At 52.7% G+C, this 16,380-nt stretch overlaps 1 protein-coding gene across 9 annotated transcripts; it reads left to right on the top strand.

Annotated features, from left to right (window-relative positions):
- Nucleotides 1-846: 846 nt before the first annotated feature.
- Nucleotides 847-16,140, top strand: LOC118634782 (alpha-mannosidase 2C1). Of its 9 annotated transcripts, none has more exons than XM_036269601.1 (26): nt 848-1,631; nt 1,890-2,015; nt 2,408-2,531; nt 3,548-3,618; nt 8,142-8,319; nt 8,617-8,806; nt 9,960-10,066; nt 10,253-10,363; nt 10,724-10,816; nt 10,945-11,061; nt 11,247-11,342; nt 11,442-11,587; nt 11,960-12,083; nt 12,667-12,788; nt 12,913-12,998; nt 13,123-13,278; nt 13,490-13,600; nt 13,742-13,874; nt 14,135-14,239; nt 14,338-14,494; nt 14,608-14,751; nt 15,111-15,220; nt 15,316-15,395; nt 15,515-15,663; nt 15,737-15,846; nt 15,918-16,140. In XM_036269601.1, the coding sequence occupies exons 1-26, from the start codon at nt 1,522-1,524 to the stop codon at nt 16,042-16,044; spliced, it is 3,183 nt and encodes a 1,060-aa protein (XP_036125494.1). In that variant the 5' UTR covers nt 848-1,521; the 3' UTR covers nt 16,045-16,140. The 9 variants fall into 9 exon arrangements, 6 of the variants coding, with proteins under 6 accessions (XP_036125455.1, XP_036125494.1, XP_036125436.1 ...); XM_036269582.1 differs by having other exon boundaries at nt 849-1,631; nt 13,503-13,600; nt 13,780-13,874; nt 15,590-15,663; XM_036269574.1 differs by having other exon boundaries at nt 849-1,631; nt 13,503-13,600; nt 13,780-13,874.
- The last annotated feature ends 240 nt before the right edge of the window (nt 16,141-16,380 follow it).

Below are 16,380 nucleotides of genomic sequence, written 5' to 3'. Positions count from 1 at the left end.
CTCCAGCAACGATTTACCCTAGTCATAGTTGCAAAGTGACCAATTGTTTTGTTTGCTTTTTTGATAAAAAAAAAAAATCCGCCCCCTCCCCCAACACACACACACACACACACACACACACACACACTAAAACCCCACACATTTTTGGCTTCTGGACTTTCAAAATACATATATTTCCCTGACTTTTTTGTTGGTGGGGGTGGGGGTGGGACGTGGGGGGTGAGGGAAGAGATGACATAAGAGACTGAACCCAGAAGTGTAGGGTGGCAAAAGAGCCTTGTGGGAGAGTCTAGGGTGAAGCTGGCTGGGGCCAGTGCCTGACTCAGCGATGGAGTGATACATACGGATTGGGGAGGGGAGATCTTCAGGTTTTCCCAGCAATAACTCACCTCTTCTCTGCTCACTAAAGAAAGATCTTGTTGACTTGGAATTATGGGGGAAATTGATGGGGCCCCATCTGTTACCGTCTCTGCACAGGGTTATGTCCAGAGCACCTGCTTGCAGGTCAGGAATAGGGTTTCAGGGCCAGTTAAGGAGAAATCCTTCAACCCACCAGTGCATCCAAAATGGAGGGGAAGCTTCACCTACAGGTAGGGTTTTCACAAGCAGCATTTTTATCTCCTGTCTTCTGACATCTGAGCTACAAGCTCTAAACCCAGCCTGTATTATAGCCGGCAAGTTATTTTTATTTCAAATGTTTGGTATTGTGTACTCAGTCACCTTTCTGTGTGGTTTGCATTTTCAATGTTGTAAATTTGACTTGGTCAGTATTTCCATTAAAATATCAGGGCTAATATTGTGTATATATATTTTTTTTACTAATGATATTATAGACAACTCCCTGTAAATCCTAGAAGGGGGTCGGGGGAAGGCTGCCAACTGACTACTAGAGTAACATGAAAATGAAATTAGAGGTGCCTCTGGCATTATGTCTTCTCAACTCTTTAGTCCTATGTGGTGAAATATAGTGTTCTACTGGATTTTGAATGCTATGACTAACATGCCATCTCAAATCAAATTCTTAACAGTTTCTGGTGATGACTACCATTCATAATACATAAAATAGGTAGTAGAGGAAGCTGAGGTTACTGGGGTACAAAGCCGTCCCTAATTAACACCATGTCCCTTCCTGGCGGCCCCAGCTCTTTCCCGGGTTTTCGAAGGAGCCAGAGGCCGGGCTGGCACTGGAGTGCTGAGAGATTCCCACTTGCTGCTGCCCAGGTCCAGTGATCCGCTTCTGATATGTCTAACGGTCCCCTCTGTCCTGGAGCTTTCAGAGGATCTAAACGTCAAACTTCCCATTTTATTTAGGGATATTCCAAGTGGCCCATCAGTCCAGATGAGCTAGAGGAGAGCCCCTGAAGCGCTTCTTTCAGTGCCCCGCTCTAAGCTCAGGGCAGCTGGGCTCCGAGAGCCTCGGTGGGGTAGGAAGAGGCTCGCGCTGCAGGAAGGCGCTGTGGTCCGCAGGAACCTTTACTTCCGGGCAGCCCCGGAAACCGGAAGAGCGCAGGGCGTGCGGCAATGGCGGCGGCCGTGGTCCCGGCCCTGAAGCACTGGCGTACTACGCTGGAGCGGGCGGAGAAATTCGTGTCGCCAGTCTACTCTAGCCACGACTGTAACCTCCGCAGCAGGTGTGGCCCCTTATTTCGCTGGCTGGCATCTCCCATGCACCTCAGCCTTCCTCTCTGTGGGTGAACCCACACTGCAGTAACCTGGACTGATGGATCGAGTACCCGTTCTCTGTGGACAGGGTGTGGGCCGGGAGGAGGGAGCGGGCAGGCTGTGCTGTGGGACAGCCCTCTCTCCAAAGAGGATTGAGGGACCGTGCATTCCACCTGCCAGTGTGCCCATTGGCCTCAAACGCGCGCCCACTGGCCCCTCCTGCCCAGGCTTTACAGGGACAGCTGCCCAGTGGCCGGGCTTTCCAGTTTCTTGACGCCTGAGAGGCTCCCCTACCAGGAGGCAATCCAGCAGGACTTCTGCCCAGCGCAAGTCGGGGACAGCTTTGGACCCACGTGGGTAAAGCCCAGAAACAGGGCGGGGCCAGCGGGCCAAAGGAAGTCCCCCCTACCCCCACCTTGGGCTGGCTCTCTTCTAAGAAGGGTCACACCTCCATTGTCTGCCCCTGGTTCCTCAAATTTCTTGAAAGAGTTCGTTTTTTTTCCTTTTCTCCCAGTCCCTGGAGCCCCCTTAGGAAAGATACTCCAGGACAGATCACAGATCCCTGACTTCTCTGCCTCTTTCCTTAATCTTGCTGCACACACCTTGATCCTCTCTTGTTGGTCAAATCTGAATACCTTATGATGCATAGACAAACCTCAAGCCCCTACTGACTCAGTCCAAGGAAGTACTATTTCAAAAGGACAAGGCTTCCACACTGAGGCCCATCTAAGTGGCTCTCTTGCAGATGGTGGACCTGCTGGTTCCGGGTGGAGCTGACCATCCCAGAGGCATGGGTGGGTCAGGAAGTTCATTTTCGCTGGGAAAGTGATGGAGAGGGCATGGTGTGGCGTGATGGGGAACCAGTTCAGGTAAGAAGTCTTGCTTTAGGCCTAGGGACAGGCATGGCCACATTTCAGCTCTAGTCTCTGGAGAAGCCCTAACTGAGGGGCTCTGTTTGCAGAGTGGTATCAGGATTTCAGGACTGGGGAGGTTGCCGCTTGGGCGGCCCCTGTGGTTGGCTCACAACGTAATTAGTGCTAAACCAACTCTGTAGCTGATTGCCCATCTTCTCATTCTGGGCTGAATATGGTTACTGACCAAGTACAATAATAGTAAGTACAGCAGATCCATTTATTAACCCTCTTGCTAGGTGCCAGACTCGTGGCTTTGCAGACCACAACTCTTGATTTTTAGTATTTAATAAACAAGTTTTTTATTATGTGTAATATATATTATTGGGGGGAAACTTTCAGATATCTGTCTCTATTACCCCATCCCAGTTCCCCAAATATAACCATCAAGTGTCTTATTTATGCATCTAACAATATCTTTATAATACTATGTGGTTGATCTTTATAACTGTTTGCAGATTAAGAAGCTGAGGTATGTAGAGGTTAGTTCAATTGTTCAGTTTGCACAGCTTCTATTCCAATTAGACTTTCAGTCTCAGGGTAGGACGGTTGTCCTACCTGTATAACAAAAGCCCTCCATTGGCTAGCAGATATCTCCTGAATGCTCTCTTTGGGCCAGGCCCAATGCTAATCACTGGGGGTATAGCAGAAAATGAGACAAACCTGTCCCTGACTTTCCCTTCAGGTACTTATTCAGGGGTACAGAGGCCACCAGAAGCCACACCCAGGTTTTCTGACACCTGCCCAAGACCCTTCCCATAAGACGTGGGGCTTTTCTACTGGTGCCATTGGTGGTGATGGCATTGACTGCCATGAGGGTTGGGGCATCTACCAGAGGTCCGATTTATCAATCTTGGCCTTGCCTGGGGGAGCGAAGCCAAAGCTGGGGACTGAGTGGAGGGTATTAGATTCCCTCAGCTTATACTTCATTTGAACAACCTTAGGCCCTGTTTCTTTCACTTCACTCCCACCAGGGTTTGACCAAAGAAGGGGAGAAGACCAGCTATGTCCTGACTGAGAGACTAGGGGAAGGAGACCCCCGGAGGTGAGTGAGTCCTTGTGTGCTGATTGACCAAGGCTGTAGGGAAGACGACAACAGTGGGGGAGGACACAGTGGGAGCTGAGGCCCAGAATGATCTTGGAAACACCCACTCCCAACAACACAACCATCTTCAAATTTCAATGTTTGTTTTTAAGTGCAGGATTTTCTTTTTTCTGGCTATAAAAATGTTTGCCGCCTTGTGGTAAATACAGAAAAGTTAACAAAGAAATAAATATCTCCCATCATCCCACTACCTAGAGATGACCACTATTGACATCTCAACATTCATCTCAGGAATTCTTCCAGGTCTAGTTTTTACTAGTTTAGGTTACATTTCCTTGATATTTGTATCCTGAATTTTTCATTCCATGTTACAGCGTGAACATACATGACACCATTAAAAACACTTTATTAGACATTACGGTTTAACGTTATAATATTTATTGAACACTGTGTCTGATGCTGCCAGACACTGGACCTGTGATGGTGAGTAATGTGGTCCTCTGCATCAAGGGGACTCATACATACTTACACAGTTACAAAACGGATGAGAGAAAACCCTGGGAGCTCAATGTGAGAACTGTTCCAGGCTTAGGAGAGGGGTGGGAGGAGGGTCAGGGAGGGCTTCCCCAAAGAAGTCATGTTTCGTCTCTAAAGACTGAGTAGAACAGCACCATAGCCCAATGTGCTGCTCCAAAGAATAGCCCGCCCTGTGTTGGCTGATGGATCTTTACTCTGGGACTTCCAAAAATGTTTTTTTGTTTTAATTTATCTTCATTGTTGAAAGTATTACAGATGTTCCTTCTCCCCCCCCCCCCCATTGACCCGCTCCTCCCTGCTCCTACCCACCCACTCCTGCCTTCCCCACACTATTGTCTGTGTCCACTGGTTATGCATATATCCATCTAAGTTTTTTGGTTTATCTCTTCCTGCATCACCACCCCCTTTCCCTTTCTGTACCTATGAGTCTGCTTCTGTTCTGCTTGTTCATTTGGTTTGTAGATTCAGTTGTTAGATATGTATTGCCATTTTATTGTTCATATTTTTGACATTTTTATTCAACAAAATCCTTCAACATTTCACATAATACTGGGTTGGTGGGGATAAACTTCTTTAGCTTTTTTTTTTTTTCTGGGAAGCTCATTATATGTCCATCCATTCTTAATGATAGCTTTGCAGAATAGAGTGATCTTGGTTGTAGGTCCTTGCTTTTCATCATTTTGAATATTTCTTGCCACTCCCTTCTGGCCTGCAAAATTTCTTTTGAGAAATCTGAGCCCTGGCCAGTTTGGCTCAGCGGTTAGAGCGTTGGCCTGTGGACCAGAGAGTCCCGGTTCGGTTTCCGCTAAGGGCACATACTTTGGTTGCAGTTTGTCCACGGCCCCGGTTGGGATTGTATGGGTGGAGACCAGTCGATGTGTTTCTCTCACATCGCGCGCGCACTTTTCTCTCTCTCTCTCTCCCCCCCCCCCCCACCTCTCTCCCTCCCACTCTATCTGAAGATGAATGCAAAAATGTCCTCGGGTGAGGATAAATAAATAAATTTAAAAAAAGAAATCAACTGACAGTCTTATTGGGAGCTCCCTTGCAGGTAACTATCTGCTTTTCTCTTGCTGCTTTTAAGGTTATCTCTTTGGCCCAGCTGGTGTGGCTCACTGAATGAACATCAAACCATGCACCAAGAGGTCGCCAGTTCTATTCCCAGTAGGGCACATGCCCAGGTTGTGGGCCAAATCCCCAGTGGGGGGCATGCAGGAGGCAGCCAATTGATGTTCTCTCTCATCGATATTTCTATCTCTCCCTCTCCCTTTCTCTCTCTCTAAAATCAATAAAGAAAAAAATTTTTTTTTCTAAAGATTTGTATTTTAATTATAATGTGTCTTTGTGTGAGCTTCTTTGGGTTCATCTTGTTTGGGACTCTCTTTGCTTCCTCGACTTGTATATCTGTTTCCTTCACCAACTTAAGGAAGTTTTTTGGTCATCATTTTTTCAAATAGGTTTTCAATTTCTTCTCTCTCTCTTCTCCTCTGGCACCCCCATGATCGAATGTTGGCACACCTGAAGTTGTCCCAGAGACTCCTTACACTATCCTCATTTTGGGGTTTTTTTGTTTGTTTGTTTTGCTGTTCTGATTGGGTGGTTTTTACTTCCTTATATTCTAAATTGATGGTTTGATTCTCAGCTTCACCTACTCTATTGTTGATACCCTGTAAGTTATTTTTATTTTAGTTAGTGCATTCTTCATTTCTGACTGGTCCTTTATTATGCTCTTGAGGGCCTCTAGACCTCTAGACTAATTTCCTTTAGCATCCTTATAGCCAGTGTTTGGAACTCTGTATCTGTTAGATTGCTTATCTCCATTTGTTTAGTTCTTTTCCTGGAGTTTTGTTCTGTTCTTTCATTTGGGACATGTTTCTTTGTCTCCTCATTTTGGCTGCCTCCCTGTGTTTGTTTCAATGTATGAGGTAGAGTTGTTACATCTCCTAGGCTTGATAGGGTGCCTTATTGTAGTAGGTGTCCTGTAGTGTCCAGTGGCACAGCCTCCCTGATCACCCCAGCTTAGTACTTGAGGTGCACCCCCTCCGTGGACTGTGCACCCATCTGTTGTAATTGAGTGTTGATTGCTGTTGACACGTCACTGGGAGGGATTTAGTCAGGCTGATCAGCTGTAAGGACAGGCTGTACCCACTAACCACTGACCTCTGACGACCTTGGGGGATGAGCTGTGCAGGGGCCTACCACACAGAGCTAAACTTACTTCCATAGGTCTCTGGTACCCACCAAATGCACCCCATGAGTGTGTTGCTTGTGGAGGTGGTTGGGTCATGGTGCTTAGACGTGTCTGAAGCTATCCACTGGGTGTGCTGGCTCTGGGGCCTTCCAGGAGGCTCAGACCAAGGCCAGCCACTGCCTGTGTTCTACCCAGGACCACCAGGCATAGGCTCCAAAGTGATCTGCAGATGGCTGCTTCTTGTGCTGGACTTGGAGGTGCTCAGGCAAGGCTAAGCTGGGAACTAAGGCCAGATGCTGCTTATTTGAAAGATTTTAGGAAAATCCAAAGCATGAGCCAAGACAGGTCATTCCAATGGTAATGCCACTGGAAACAGCATTAGGGTAGGCCCTAAAGTGGGGTGGGGCAGGGCCTCAGGGAATCAGAATGGGGAAAACAGTTTGAGCCAGGTTGCTGGAGTCCCATATGGTGTGGTTCTGCTATCCCGGTGGTGGGAAGGGCACACCAAAGGAACAAAGGCCTCCATCAGCACAGCTGTCTGGGAGAAAGCTGCCTGTCCAGCGCTCGCCCAGATGGCAAACAACTCAGTTCTTCCCTGTATGTCTCTGGTGCCTTTCAAACTGCTTCCCCCATGCTGGAGCTCAGAGGGGGCGAGTTTGAGTAAGTCTGTGTGTGTACCCTCTAAGAGGAGGAGCTGCCTGGGACTCTAGCAGCCTCAGCTTCCCTCAGCCTCAATGACTGCTGGTTTTTACAGCCAGAAGTTATGGGGGCTTCTCTTCCTGGCACTGGAATCCTGAGCTGGGGGGGCCTGGTGTGGAACAGGGACTGCTTGCTTTTCAGGGAGGGCCTTCACAGCTGAGGTATCTTTCCCGGTTTTTATCCACCACAAGTGGATGTGGGACCAGCCCTTCCCTGCCTCTGCCCCTCCTACCAGTCTTGATGTGGCCTCTTCTTTAATTTCATAGTTGTAGGACTTTCATTCAGCTTGATTTCAGGTGGTTCTGAATGATGTTTGTTCTGTTCTTTATCTGTAATTTTTATGTGGTTGTGGGAGGAGACAAATATTGCGTTTACCCTACACCACATCTTGACTGGAAGTCTTTTGTTGTTGTTTTGTTACTTCTCACTTGAGGATATTTTTCCCTTGATTTTTAGAGATAGTGGAAGGGAGAGGGAGGGATGGAGAGAAAGAGAGGGAGAGAAGGAAGGGAGAAAGGAGGGAGGGAGGGAGGGAGGAAAGGAAAGGAAGGGAAGGGAAGGGAAGGGAAGGGAAGGGAAGGGAAGGGAAGGGAAGGGAAGGGAAGGGAAGGGAAGGGAAGGGACAAGGAAACAATGTGAGAGAGACACACCTGCACGGACCTGGACCTGTGCCAGGGTTTGAACCTGCAACCCAGGTATGTGCCCTTGACTGGGAATTAAACCCGAGAGCCTTCGGTGCGTGGGCCGATGCTAACCACTGAACCACACTGGCCAGGGCCAGACATGCTTTTAATCTGCAAAGACAGTTCTGAGACCACGGCAGTGCTGTGTAAAGATAGCTTTTGGAACAAATGGCTAAACAGCAGCATTACACAGTTTTGAGCCGCTTGTTCTTACGTACCGTAGTAGAGCTCTCATCATCACTATATGGGTTCAGGCTGGTGCTTCTGTCACTCTCTCATACTTGAACTTGATATACTGTGGTATCCTGGGGTTGAATGGGGAGGGGTCATCTGGATGCTTCGGTCTTCCCTCCCTAAGCCCCCAGAGGTCTTTGCTAGTCCCTTGGCCTAAGAGTGCTTCCCTATGTTTGTAGCCTGACCCTCTATGTGGAAGTCGCCTGCAGTGGGCTCCTGGGGGCGGGGAAGGGCACCATGATCGCAGCCCCAGACCCAGAGAAGATGTTCCAGGTGAGCCGGGCTGAGCTGGCCTTGTTCCACCAGGATGTCCACAAGCTCCTGGTGGATCTGGAGCTGCTGCTGGGCATGGCCAAGGTACTTGATACCCCACCCCACCTGGCCACTCTCTAGAACTGTAGGCAGGTTATTTCTTGGGTCAGATAATTGGGACTCTGGGAATGCAGAATGGGGGGGTGTTTCTGCCTGCCCTAGAGTTGATAGGGTTTCTCTGTGTAAAGGGGAGGAGGGAAACAGTGCTGAGCAGGGGGAACAGCAGGGCCAAAGAGTTGGATATAGGGAAAAGCTCTGTTGAGAACCCTTGGAAGACCAGCCAGGGCCTAGTTTTGGAGACTTTGCTTGAGATGGCAATTAAGAGACAGAATTCTGCTGCAGGGCCTCGGGGAAGACAACCAGCGCAGCTTCCAGGCCCTATACACAGCCAACCAGATTGTGAATGTTTGTGACCCTGCCCAGCCCGAAACCTTCCTGATGGCCCAGGATCTGGCCTCCAAGTTCTTTGGCCAACGTGGAGGTGAAAGCCAACATACTATCCATGCCATGGGGCACTGCCACATTGATACAGGTAGGGGGGTGGGCATCTACCTGGGTTGGCTGGAGGGAGGCAGGAGTGACCTTGAAGCCCTGCCTGTGCCCTGGAAGCAGTGTAATCCTCAGCAGGTTCTTGCCCCTCTTGGGCCTCAGTCATCTCCATTTATAAAAGGGGGCAAGGGAACTAGACTCTGGGCTTTGCTAGGTGTAGCTTCATTTATTCTTTCAACAAAATCTGATGCCCCGTGTGAACCCATGCTAGATACTGAAGGGTAGGGTTATAGAGACTGATGATCACAAAATAGACACAGTTGGGACCAAGAGAGGGGAAATATAGGGGTGCTGGAGAGCCCAGAAGAAGCACTTAACCCAGCTGGGTTGAGGGAATTCAAGAGAGGCTTTGTGGAGGGGTGACTGAGCTGAGTAAGAATGAGTGAGTTTGACAGGGTGTTCAAGTCGTAAGAGGTGGAGGAGTGATGTGGCAGTAATAGGGATGGGGGCTAATGCACAGGGGAAGTTTTCTGAGGAGGGTTAGAGGTTCCATTCTGAACCTGATGAGTGTGCATTGTCTGTGAGGCTTATAGGAAATCCACATTTTTTCTAACAAGCTCCCCAAGCTGTTAATTCTGATGCAGCTCAAGTTTCTGGACCACAGAATAAGGGCTTTCTTTGCTGTGCCAAGGCGTGGGGTGGAGAGTGGGGGCTCTGGGTTGGTAAGGAAGGACAGGCTATAGTGCTTTGTGTAGGATGGCTGACCAGGCAAGGTCCATCTTGGGGAGCTGTGCCCTCTGTTCTGAGATATCCATCAGTGTGTGTTACTGAAAGGGTTAACTCTTGCTGCTGCTTATAGGATCCTTTCTGAGGGTGTCTAAACCTCAAGGGTGAGGCTATTTCAGGGTCTGGGACTTCTATTTTCTGACCTGTAAAACTGACTAGGTAGCCCTGGTGGCCTCTCTGTCCCACCCCCTACTCCCACCTAGCAGGAGTGGTTTGAAGTGGTAGCTCAGGAGGGGTGCCACAGGGCTTTGCAGGGAATGGGGCCTGGAATGAGAGGAGGGCCAGGAAGACCCTAGAGGCCCAGGCTGGGCCTGGTCAGGGTGCTGGGGGACAGGGGTGAGTCTGGAGGTCTGTGTGGAGCTGGGGACCTTGCTGCTTTCCCTCCACTCTCTGTGCCCCTCTCCATCTAGCCTGGCTTTGGCCCTTCAAAGAGACAGTGCGGAAATGTGCCCGGAGCTGGGTAACAGCTGTGCAGCTCATGGAACGGAACCCCGAGTTCATCTTTGTCTGCTCCCAGGTCAGAGGGACAGCCATATGGGGACACCAGATGCCCAACAGATCCAAGAGTGAGGTTCTGAGGGCCTCCCCAGCCTGAGGGGCAGGGCTCTTCCCCACCCTCAGCTGCCCACTGTGCCCCAGATACTTGGCCCTGAGCGGGGTTCTTGTCACGCCTGGGGCAACTTCTGCCCCATCTGCCTCACAGGCGCAGCAGCTGGAGTGGGTAAAGAACCAGTACCCTGGCCTGTATTCCCGGCTCCAGGAGTTTGCCTGCCGTGGGCAGTTTGTGCCCGTGGGGGGCACCTGGGTGGAAATGGTAAGTGCAGTCTGCACATCCTCAGCCTAGGGCCACTCTGTCATGGGCTTCCCTCTTCGGCTTTCTACAGGCCCTTCACAACCCCTCTGTTGCAGTGCTTATTAGTCCTTGGAATGTCAAGGCCTGGGACCCGCAAGGGGGAGGAGAGTCTCAAGCAGTGACAGGTTGTCTGCATGACCCAGCCCAGAAGCTCCCCTCCAGCAGATAAAGTTGGGTCTAAAGCCAGAAGAGAGACACTTCCTGGTTGCTAGCCATAACCCCTGGGTCAGAGCTATGGCTTCTCCTGAGGGGTGGGGTTGGCCCGAGCCTCTTCCCCATCTGGTGCTGACATTGGCCGACTCCTTCTTCCCTCACTGCCAGGATGGGAACCTCCCCAGTGGAGAGGCCATGGTGAGGCAGTTTCTACAGGGCCAGAACTTCTTCCTGCAGGAGTTTGGGAAGATGTGCTCAGAGGTAGGCTGGGAGCTGCTACACCTTCAGGCAGATAGGGTGGAGCTTGACCTGGAGAGATGAGGGGCTGAGACTGGGGCTGTTCTGCCAAGAGTCCTGGTTCCTGTGCCTTAGAGGCCCTTTTCCTGCAGTTCTGGCTACCAGACTCGTTTGGCTACTCAGCACAGCTTCCCCAGATTATGTGCAACTGTGGCATCAGGCACTTCCTGACCCAAAAACTGAGCTGGAACTTGGTGAACTCATTTCCGGTGAGCAGACCCCAGGGGCTCATGTTAGAGTGGGCCTGGGTCCCTCCTGGACAGATTACCCGGCCCCACCCAGATAGAGGGGTTGCCTCCTCCAGGGTCACACAAGGGGCAGGGCAGGACTAGAAGGTCCAACTCTGCCTCAGCCCTGACACTAGCCTCTCTCTCTTCTGCCTGTCTGCCCGCAGCACCATACTTTTTTCTGGGAAGGTCTAGATGGCTCCTGTGTGCTGGCCCACTTCCCACCTGGTGACTCATATGGTATGGAAGGCAGTGTGGAGGAGGTGAGAGGACACCTAGTGGCCAAGGTGGGGGCAGGGAGGTAGGAGAGGGCTGTGTCCTGTCTTAGACTGAACCATGCTGACCTGCTTCTGTCTGTCCAGGTGCTAAAGACTGTGGCCAAAAACCGGGACAAAGGGCGGACCAACCACAGTGCCTTCCTCTTCGGCTTTGGGGATGGGGGCGGTGGTCCCACCCAGACCATGGTGGACCGCTTGAAGCGGCTGTGCAATACAGATGGGCTGCCCAGGTCAGGCCTGGCCCACTGGCAGCCCTCACTGAGCTGCTCATTTAGCCCTTGCTTGAAGTCCTTTCTGCGCAAACATTTGGCCCAACCCCTCCACTGGGCCTGTTTTGCTCCAATCCTGGTCCATGGGCTCCTCCCAACTTCTATTTTGGGGGTGAGGTGGGAGAAATCTGAAGATGGGAAGGGGCTTAAACTCACCAGAGACAGAGAACTCTCCTAGGGTTTCCAGAGCTAGTTTTATGTAGACAGGGCGCATTCTAGGGGTGGCTTCTTTCTTTGGGGGCTAGATCTCTTGTCTGCTCTGGAATGGATGAAGGGTGAGCCATCCCCCCCCCCCCCCCGAGCTGGGAGACCCAAACTTGCAGTCTTCCTCAGGGTGCAGTTGTCTTCTCCTGGGCAACTCTTCTCGGCGTTGGAGAGCGACTCGGGGCAGCTGTGCACATGGGTCGGGGAGCTCTTCCTGGAGCTGCATAATGGCACCTACACTACTCATGCCCAGGTCAGGAGATAGTCACTCAGCAGAGCAGGGAAAGTATGCCCTTGATCTGTAGAGGGTCAGTGAAGGAGACAGGACAGAACCCACCCAGGTCTGTGGGATGAGGCTTTTTTTTTTATCCTCACCCAAGGACATTTTTCCAGTTTTTGTTCAGGTAGAGTGGGAGGGAGAGAGAGGAACAGAGAGAGAAACATTGATGTGAAAGGAACACATCGAGTGGCTGCCACCCGCACGACCGACCAGGGCCAGGGACAAACTGCAACCGAGGTATGTGCCCTTAGCGGGAACCAAACCCGGGTCTCTCTGGACCGCAGGCCGACGCTCCAACTGCTGAGCCAAACCGGCCAGGGCAGGAGGCTTGTTCTTTACGGAGCTGAGAGAAGTGCAAGAGTCAGGTGGGTCAGGAGCCTGGAGGAGGCTTGAGCTGAGGGAGGTGGGTATTTAGGGACATGTCACCCACAAGAGGCATTATCTGGGAGGCCCTGAGGAGCCACCAGGGGGGTTCTAAGCCAGGGAGGGCTTTGGAAGGTCTTCTGGGATGCTTGAACAGACTTTAGATTCACCCTCCTCGCTGGCTTGGACTCAGATCAAGAAGGGGAATCGGGAGTGTGAGCGCATCTTGCATGACGTGGAGCTGCTCAGCAGTCTGGCCCTGGTCCGAAGTGCCCAGTTTCTATACCCAGCAGCCCAGCTGCAGGACCTCTGGAGGTCAGCCTGGCTCTGCCCCCTGTCACCCACCTGACTTCACCCGACACCTCTGTGGCTGCCCCTCCCAGCCTTCATTCTTTCCACCCTTCTGGCCTTCCCCATCCCTGGCCCTTGGTCCCTGTAGGCTCCTGCTCCTGAATCAGTTCCATGATGTGGTGACTGGAAGCTGCATTCAGCTGGTGGCAGAGGAAGCCATGTGCCACTATGAAGGTTAGGCTGAGAACATTTCCGCTGCTGTCTTCAACACCCAGGGCTGAGCCCAGAGTGTCACCTGTGGGACTCTCAGGTCATCCCAGACCCATTGCCCACTCGTGAGCAATCAGTTTCTCCTCAGACATTCGTTCCCATGGCAACACACTACTCAACACTGCAGCTGCAGCCCTGTGTGCTGGGGAGCCAGGTCCTGAGGGCCTTCTCATTGTCAACACACTTCCTTGGAAGCGCACTGAAGTGTTGGCCCTGCCCAGGCCTGGCGGGACCCACAGCCTAGGTATGAGCTGGGGAGAGGGGTTGCTACTGCAACAGGAGGGATGGAGGCCAGACCAAGAGCTGGGGTCACTGCCCTGGGGATCTCTGCCCTGGGGTGCTCCAGACTGAAGAGTAGCTATAGTAGTATATCCTGTGTGCGCGGCCACCCCACCCCACCCCTTGCTCCCCTGTCATCCCTCCTGGAAGTTCCGGGAGGCTGCACTGATGCCCAGGCCTCATCCCCAGCCCTGGTGACAGTGCCCAGCATGGGTTATGCTCCTGCTCCTGCCCTAACCTCACTGCAGCTCCTGCTTCCCCAGCAGCCTGTGTTTGTTGTGCGAGAGGTGAGTGCTGGCATGTCCAGGTTGGGCAGAACTGTCCTGGAACATCCTTAACAACATGGGGGTTCTCAGCTCCCCAGACTTGTGCAAGTGGTGAGGCAGGGCTGGGGGGGGGTGCGGGGGGAGGCTATTGGTTGTGGGAAGCCCCTACCAACTCAGTTTCAAGGCCCCTTTCTGCCAAGACTGATGGTTCTGTGACTCTGGACAACGGTATCATCCGGGTGAAGCTTGACCCGACAGGCCGCCTGACATCCCTGGTGCTGGTGGCCTCTGACAGGTGCCAGCCCCTTACTGTTCTCTCCCAGTATCTGACAGGAGGATCCCAGACTCTGTTCCCTCTGTCCCCTGGCCACAGACAGCACTGTGCCCAGCAGCCCACCAGTGGCCCTGGGCTGGGACCCACTCATGTAGCAGGGCAGGCTGGGCTGGAGAGACCCCTGTTCCCTGGGCCTACTTACCCTGCCCCCACCCCACCTTGAGCATCTGGAGAGACCAAGGTCATACAGTTGTAAAGCACCAATCCCCATCTCCTTCCAGGGAGGCTATTGCTGAGGGTGCTGTAGGAAACCAGTTTGTGCTGTTTGATGATGTCCCCCTGTACTGGGATGCGTGGGACGTCATGGATTACCATCTGGAGACAAGGTGCGGGTGGGAAGGTTTGGGTAGGAATGAGCATACAGGCCTATGAGGCCCCTCCGTCAGCTGGCCCTGTCTCAGCGCCTCCCACCCCTACCCCCCAGGAAGCCAGTGCTGGGCCAGGCAGGGACCCTGGCAGTAGGCACTGAGGGCGGTGTGCGGGGCAGCGCTTGGTTCCTGCTGCAGATCAGCCCCAACAGTCGGCTCAGCCAGGAGGTTGTACTGGACGTCGGCTGCCCCTATGTCCGATTCCATACTGAGGTAGCAGGGAGTAGGGTGGTGGCTGTCTTCCCTAGGTGTGGCTAGTAAGAAAGGGCCACCCCAAGGCCTGTCTCCCCCCCACACACACACAAACCCCTTTCCCTTCACCCCAGGTACACTGGCACGAAGACCACAAGTTCCTGAAGGTGGAGTTCCCTGCCCGTGTTCGGAGCCCTCAGGCTACCTATGAGGTTCAGTTCGGGCACCTGCAGCGGCCTACCCATCAAAACACCTCTTGGGACTGGGCTCGATTTGAGGTCTGACATGGGTGGGGTGGGAGGTTTGGGTTCTCCCTGGGTGGGGAGAGACTATTTGTATAGAATGGGGTGGGGTGAAGAGGAGGAGCAATGTTTGCTGGTTTCTAACATGTGTGCCAAGCAGTGTGCTAAATGCTTTATGTTTAGTTTGTTACTCGTGCCCATTTGCTGGGCTAAGTACTGTTCTTCCCATTTCACAGATGAGGAACTGAAGCATAGACAATTTGGGTGGTGTGTCAGGGCCTCCTATTGTGAGAGCTGGAACTCAATCCTGGGGTTCCGGAGCTTGCCTTCACTTTAGTGAGGGGAGTAAAAGGAGGTGACAGGGCCACCAGGTGGGTCTGGGATGTGCTCTCCAGGTATGGGCCCACCGCTGGATGGACCTGTCGGAGCACGGCTTTGGGCTGGCCCTGCTCAATGACTGCAAGTACGGGGCATCGGTTCGGGGCAGCGTCCTCAGTCTCTCACTGTGAGTGGTGTGCCAGCCAGGCCTGGGGCCAGCAGAGGGGTGTGGGTCTTCCCGGGCGAAAACTACAGCCTGGCCTATTCCCTCCTTTCCCGAAGCTTGCGGGCACCTAAGGCCCCCGATGCCACTGCTGACATGGGGCGCCACGAGTTTACATATGCGTTGATGCCACACAAAGGTGAGTGCTACCTTGCCCCTTCTCTTCAAACCTCGGTTTTTCCAAGTCAGTGGGGAAAACTGCTGCCCTATGCCCCTATCTCCTTTTGCACCACTCGCCCCTTTCCGGCCTCTGCCCAGGCTCTTTCCAGGACGCCGGTGTTATCCAAGCAGCCTACAGCCTCAATTTCCCACTGTTGGTTCTGCCCACCCCAGGCCAGGTGCCCATGGCTACCTGGAGTGCCTTCTCTGTGTCCTCCCCAGCTGTGGTGCTGGAGACCGTCAAGCAGGCAAGGAGTGGGGTGGCGTGGGTCTGGGTGGGGTCCGCCCTTGGCCCTGCCCACCGCCCACTTCCCTCTTCAGGCGGAGAGCACCCCCCAGGGCCGCACACTGGTGCTCAGGCTGTACGAGGCCCATGGCAGCCACGTAGACTGTTGGCTGCGCACGTCACTTCCAGTTCAGGAGGCTGTCCTGTGAGTAGGGTGCAGGGTGAGGGTGGGAGCCCTAACCTCGCGGGATCCTCATGGCCCCTCCTGTTCTACAGCTGTGACCTCCTAGAGCGTCGAGACCCTGCTGGCCATCTGCCCTTTAGGGACGCCCGCCTGAAGCTCACCTTTTCTCCCTTCCAAGTGCAGTCTCTGTTGGTCGTGCTGCAAGCCCCACTGAATTGAGATCTTGAGTATGGGGATTGTTTGGGGAAGGCCTTGGGGGCTACCTTCCTGGCCCAAAGCAAGGATGAGTCACCTCTTGAACAATAAAATCTTGGTTCAGGAACCCTGCTGGTATCTCCTACTGTCTCCCCTTAGGGCCCCACCCTTTGAGGGAAGAAAGCTTTTTCCCGGGCATTTGGGGGCAGGGGCAAAATCTAAAGTGATCCTGTATGTGCAGCAGGGTCTGGAATGCAGCCCCCATGAAAGAATGGGGATATGATCACAAGAGAGATAAGGAGGTCCTTCCCTGTGTCAGCAGGCAGAGGACCTGGGTCTGGGTGGGTTCCAGCTGGTGAA

This window comes from Molossus molossus, unplaced genomic scaffold (assembly GCF_014108415.1).
Source record: "Molossus molossus isolate mMolMol1 unplaced genomic scaffold, mMolMol1.p scaffold_m16_p_1, whole genome shotgun sequence".
Lineage (NCBI taxonomy): Eukaryota > Metazoa > Chordata > Mammalia > Chiroptera > Molossidae > Molossus > Molossus molossus.
Note: the sequence above shows the minus strand (reverse complement) of the source record. Positions and strands in the feature narration are given on the sequence as shown.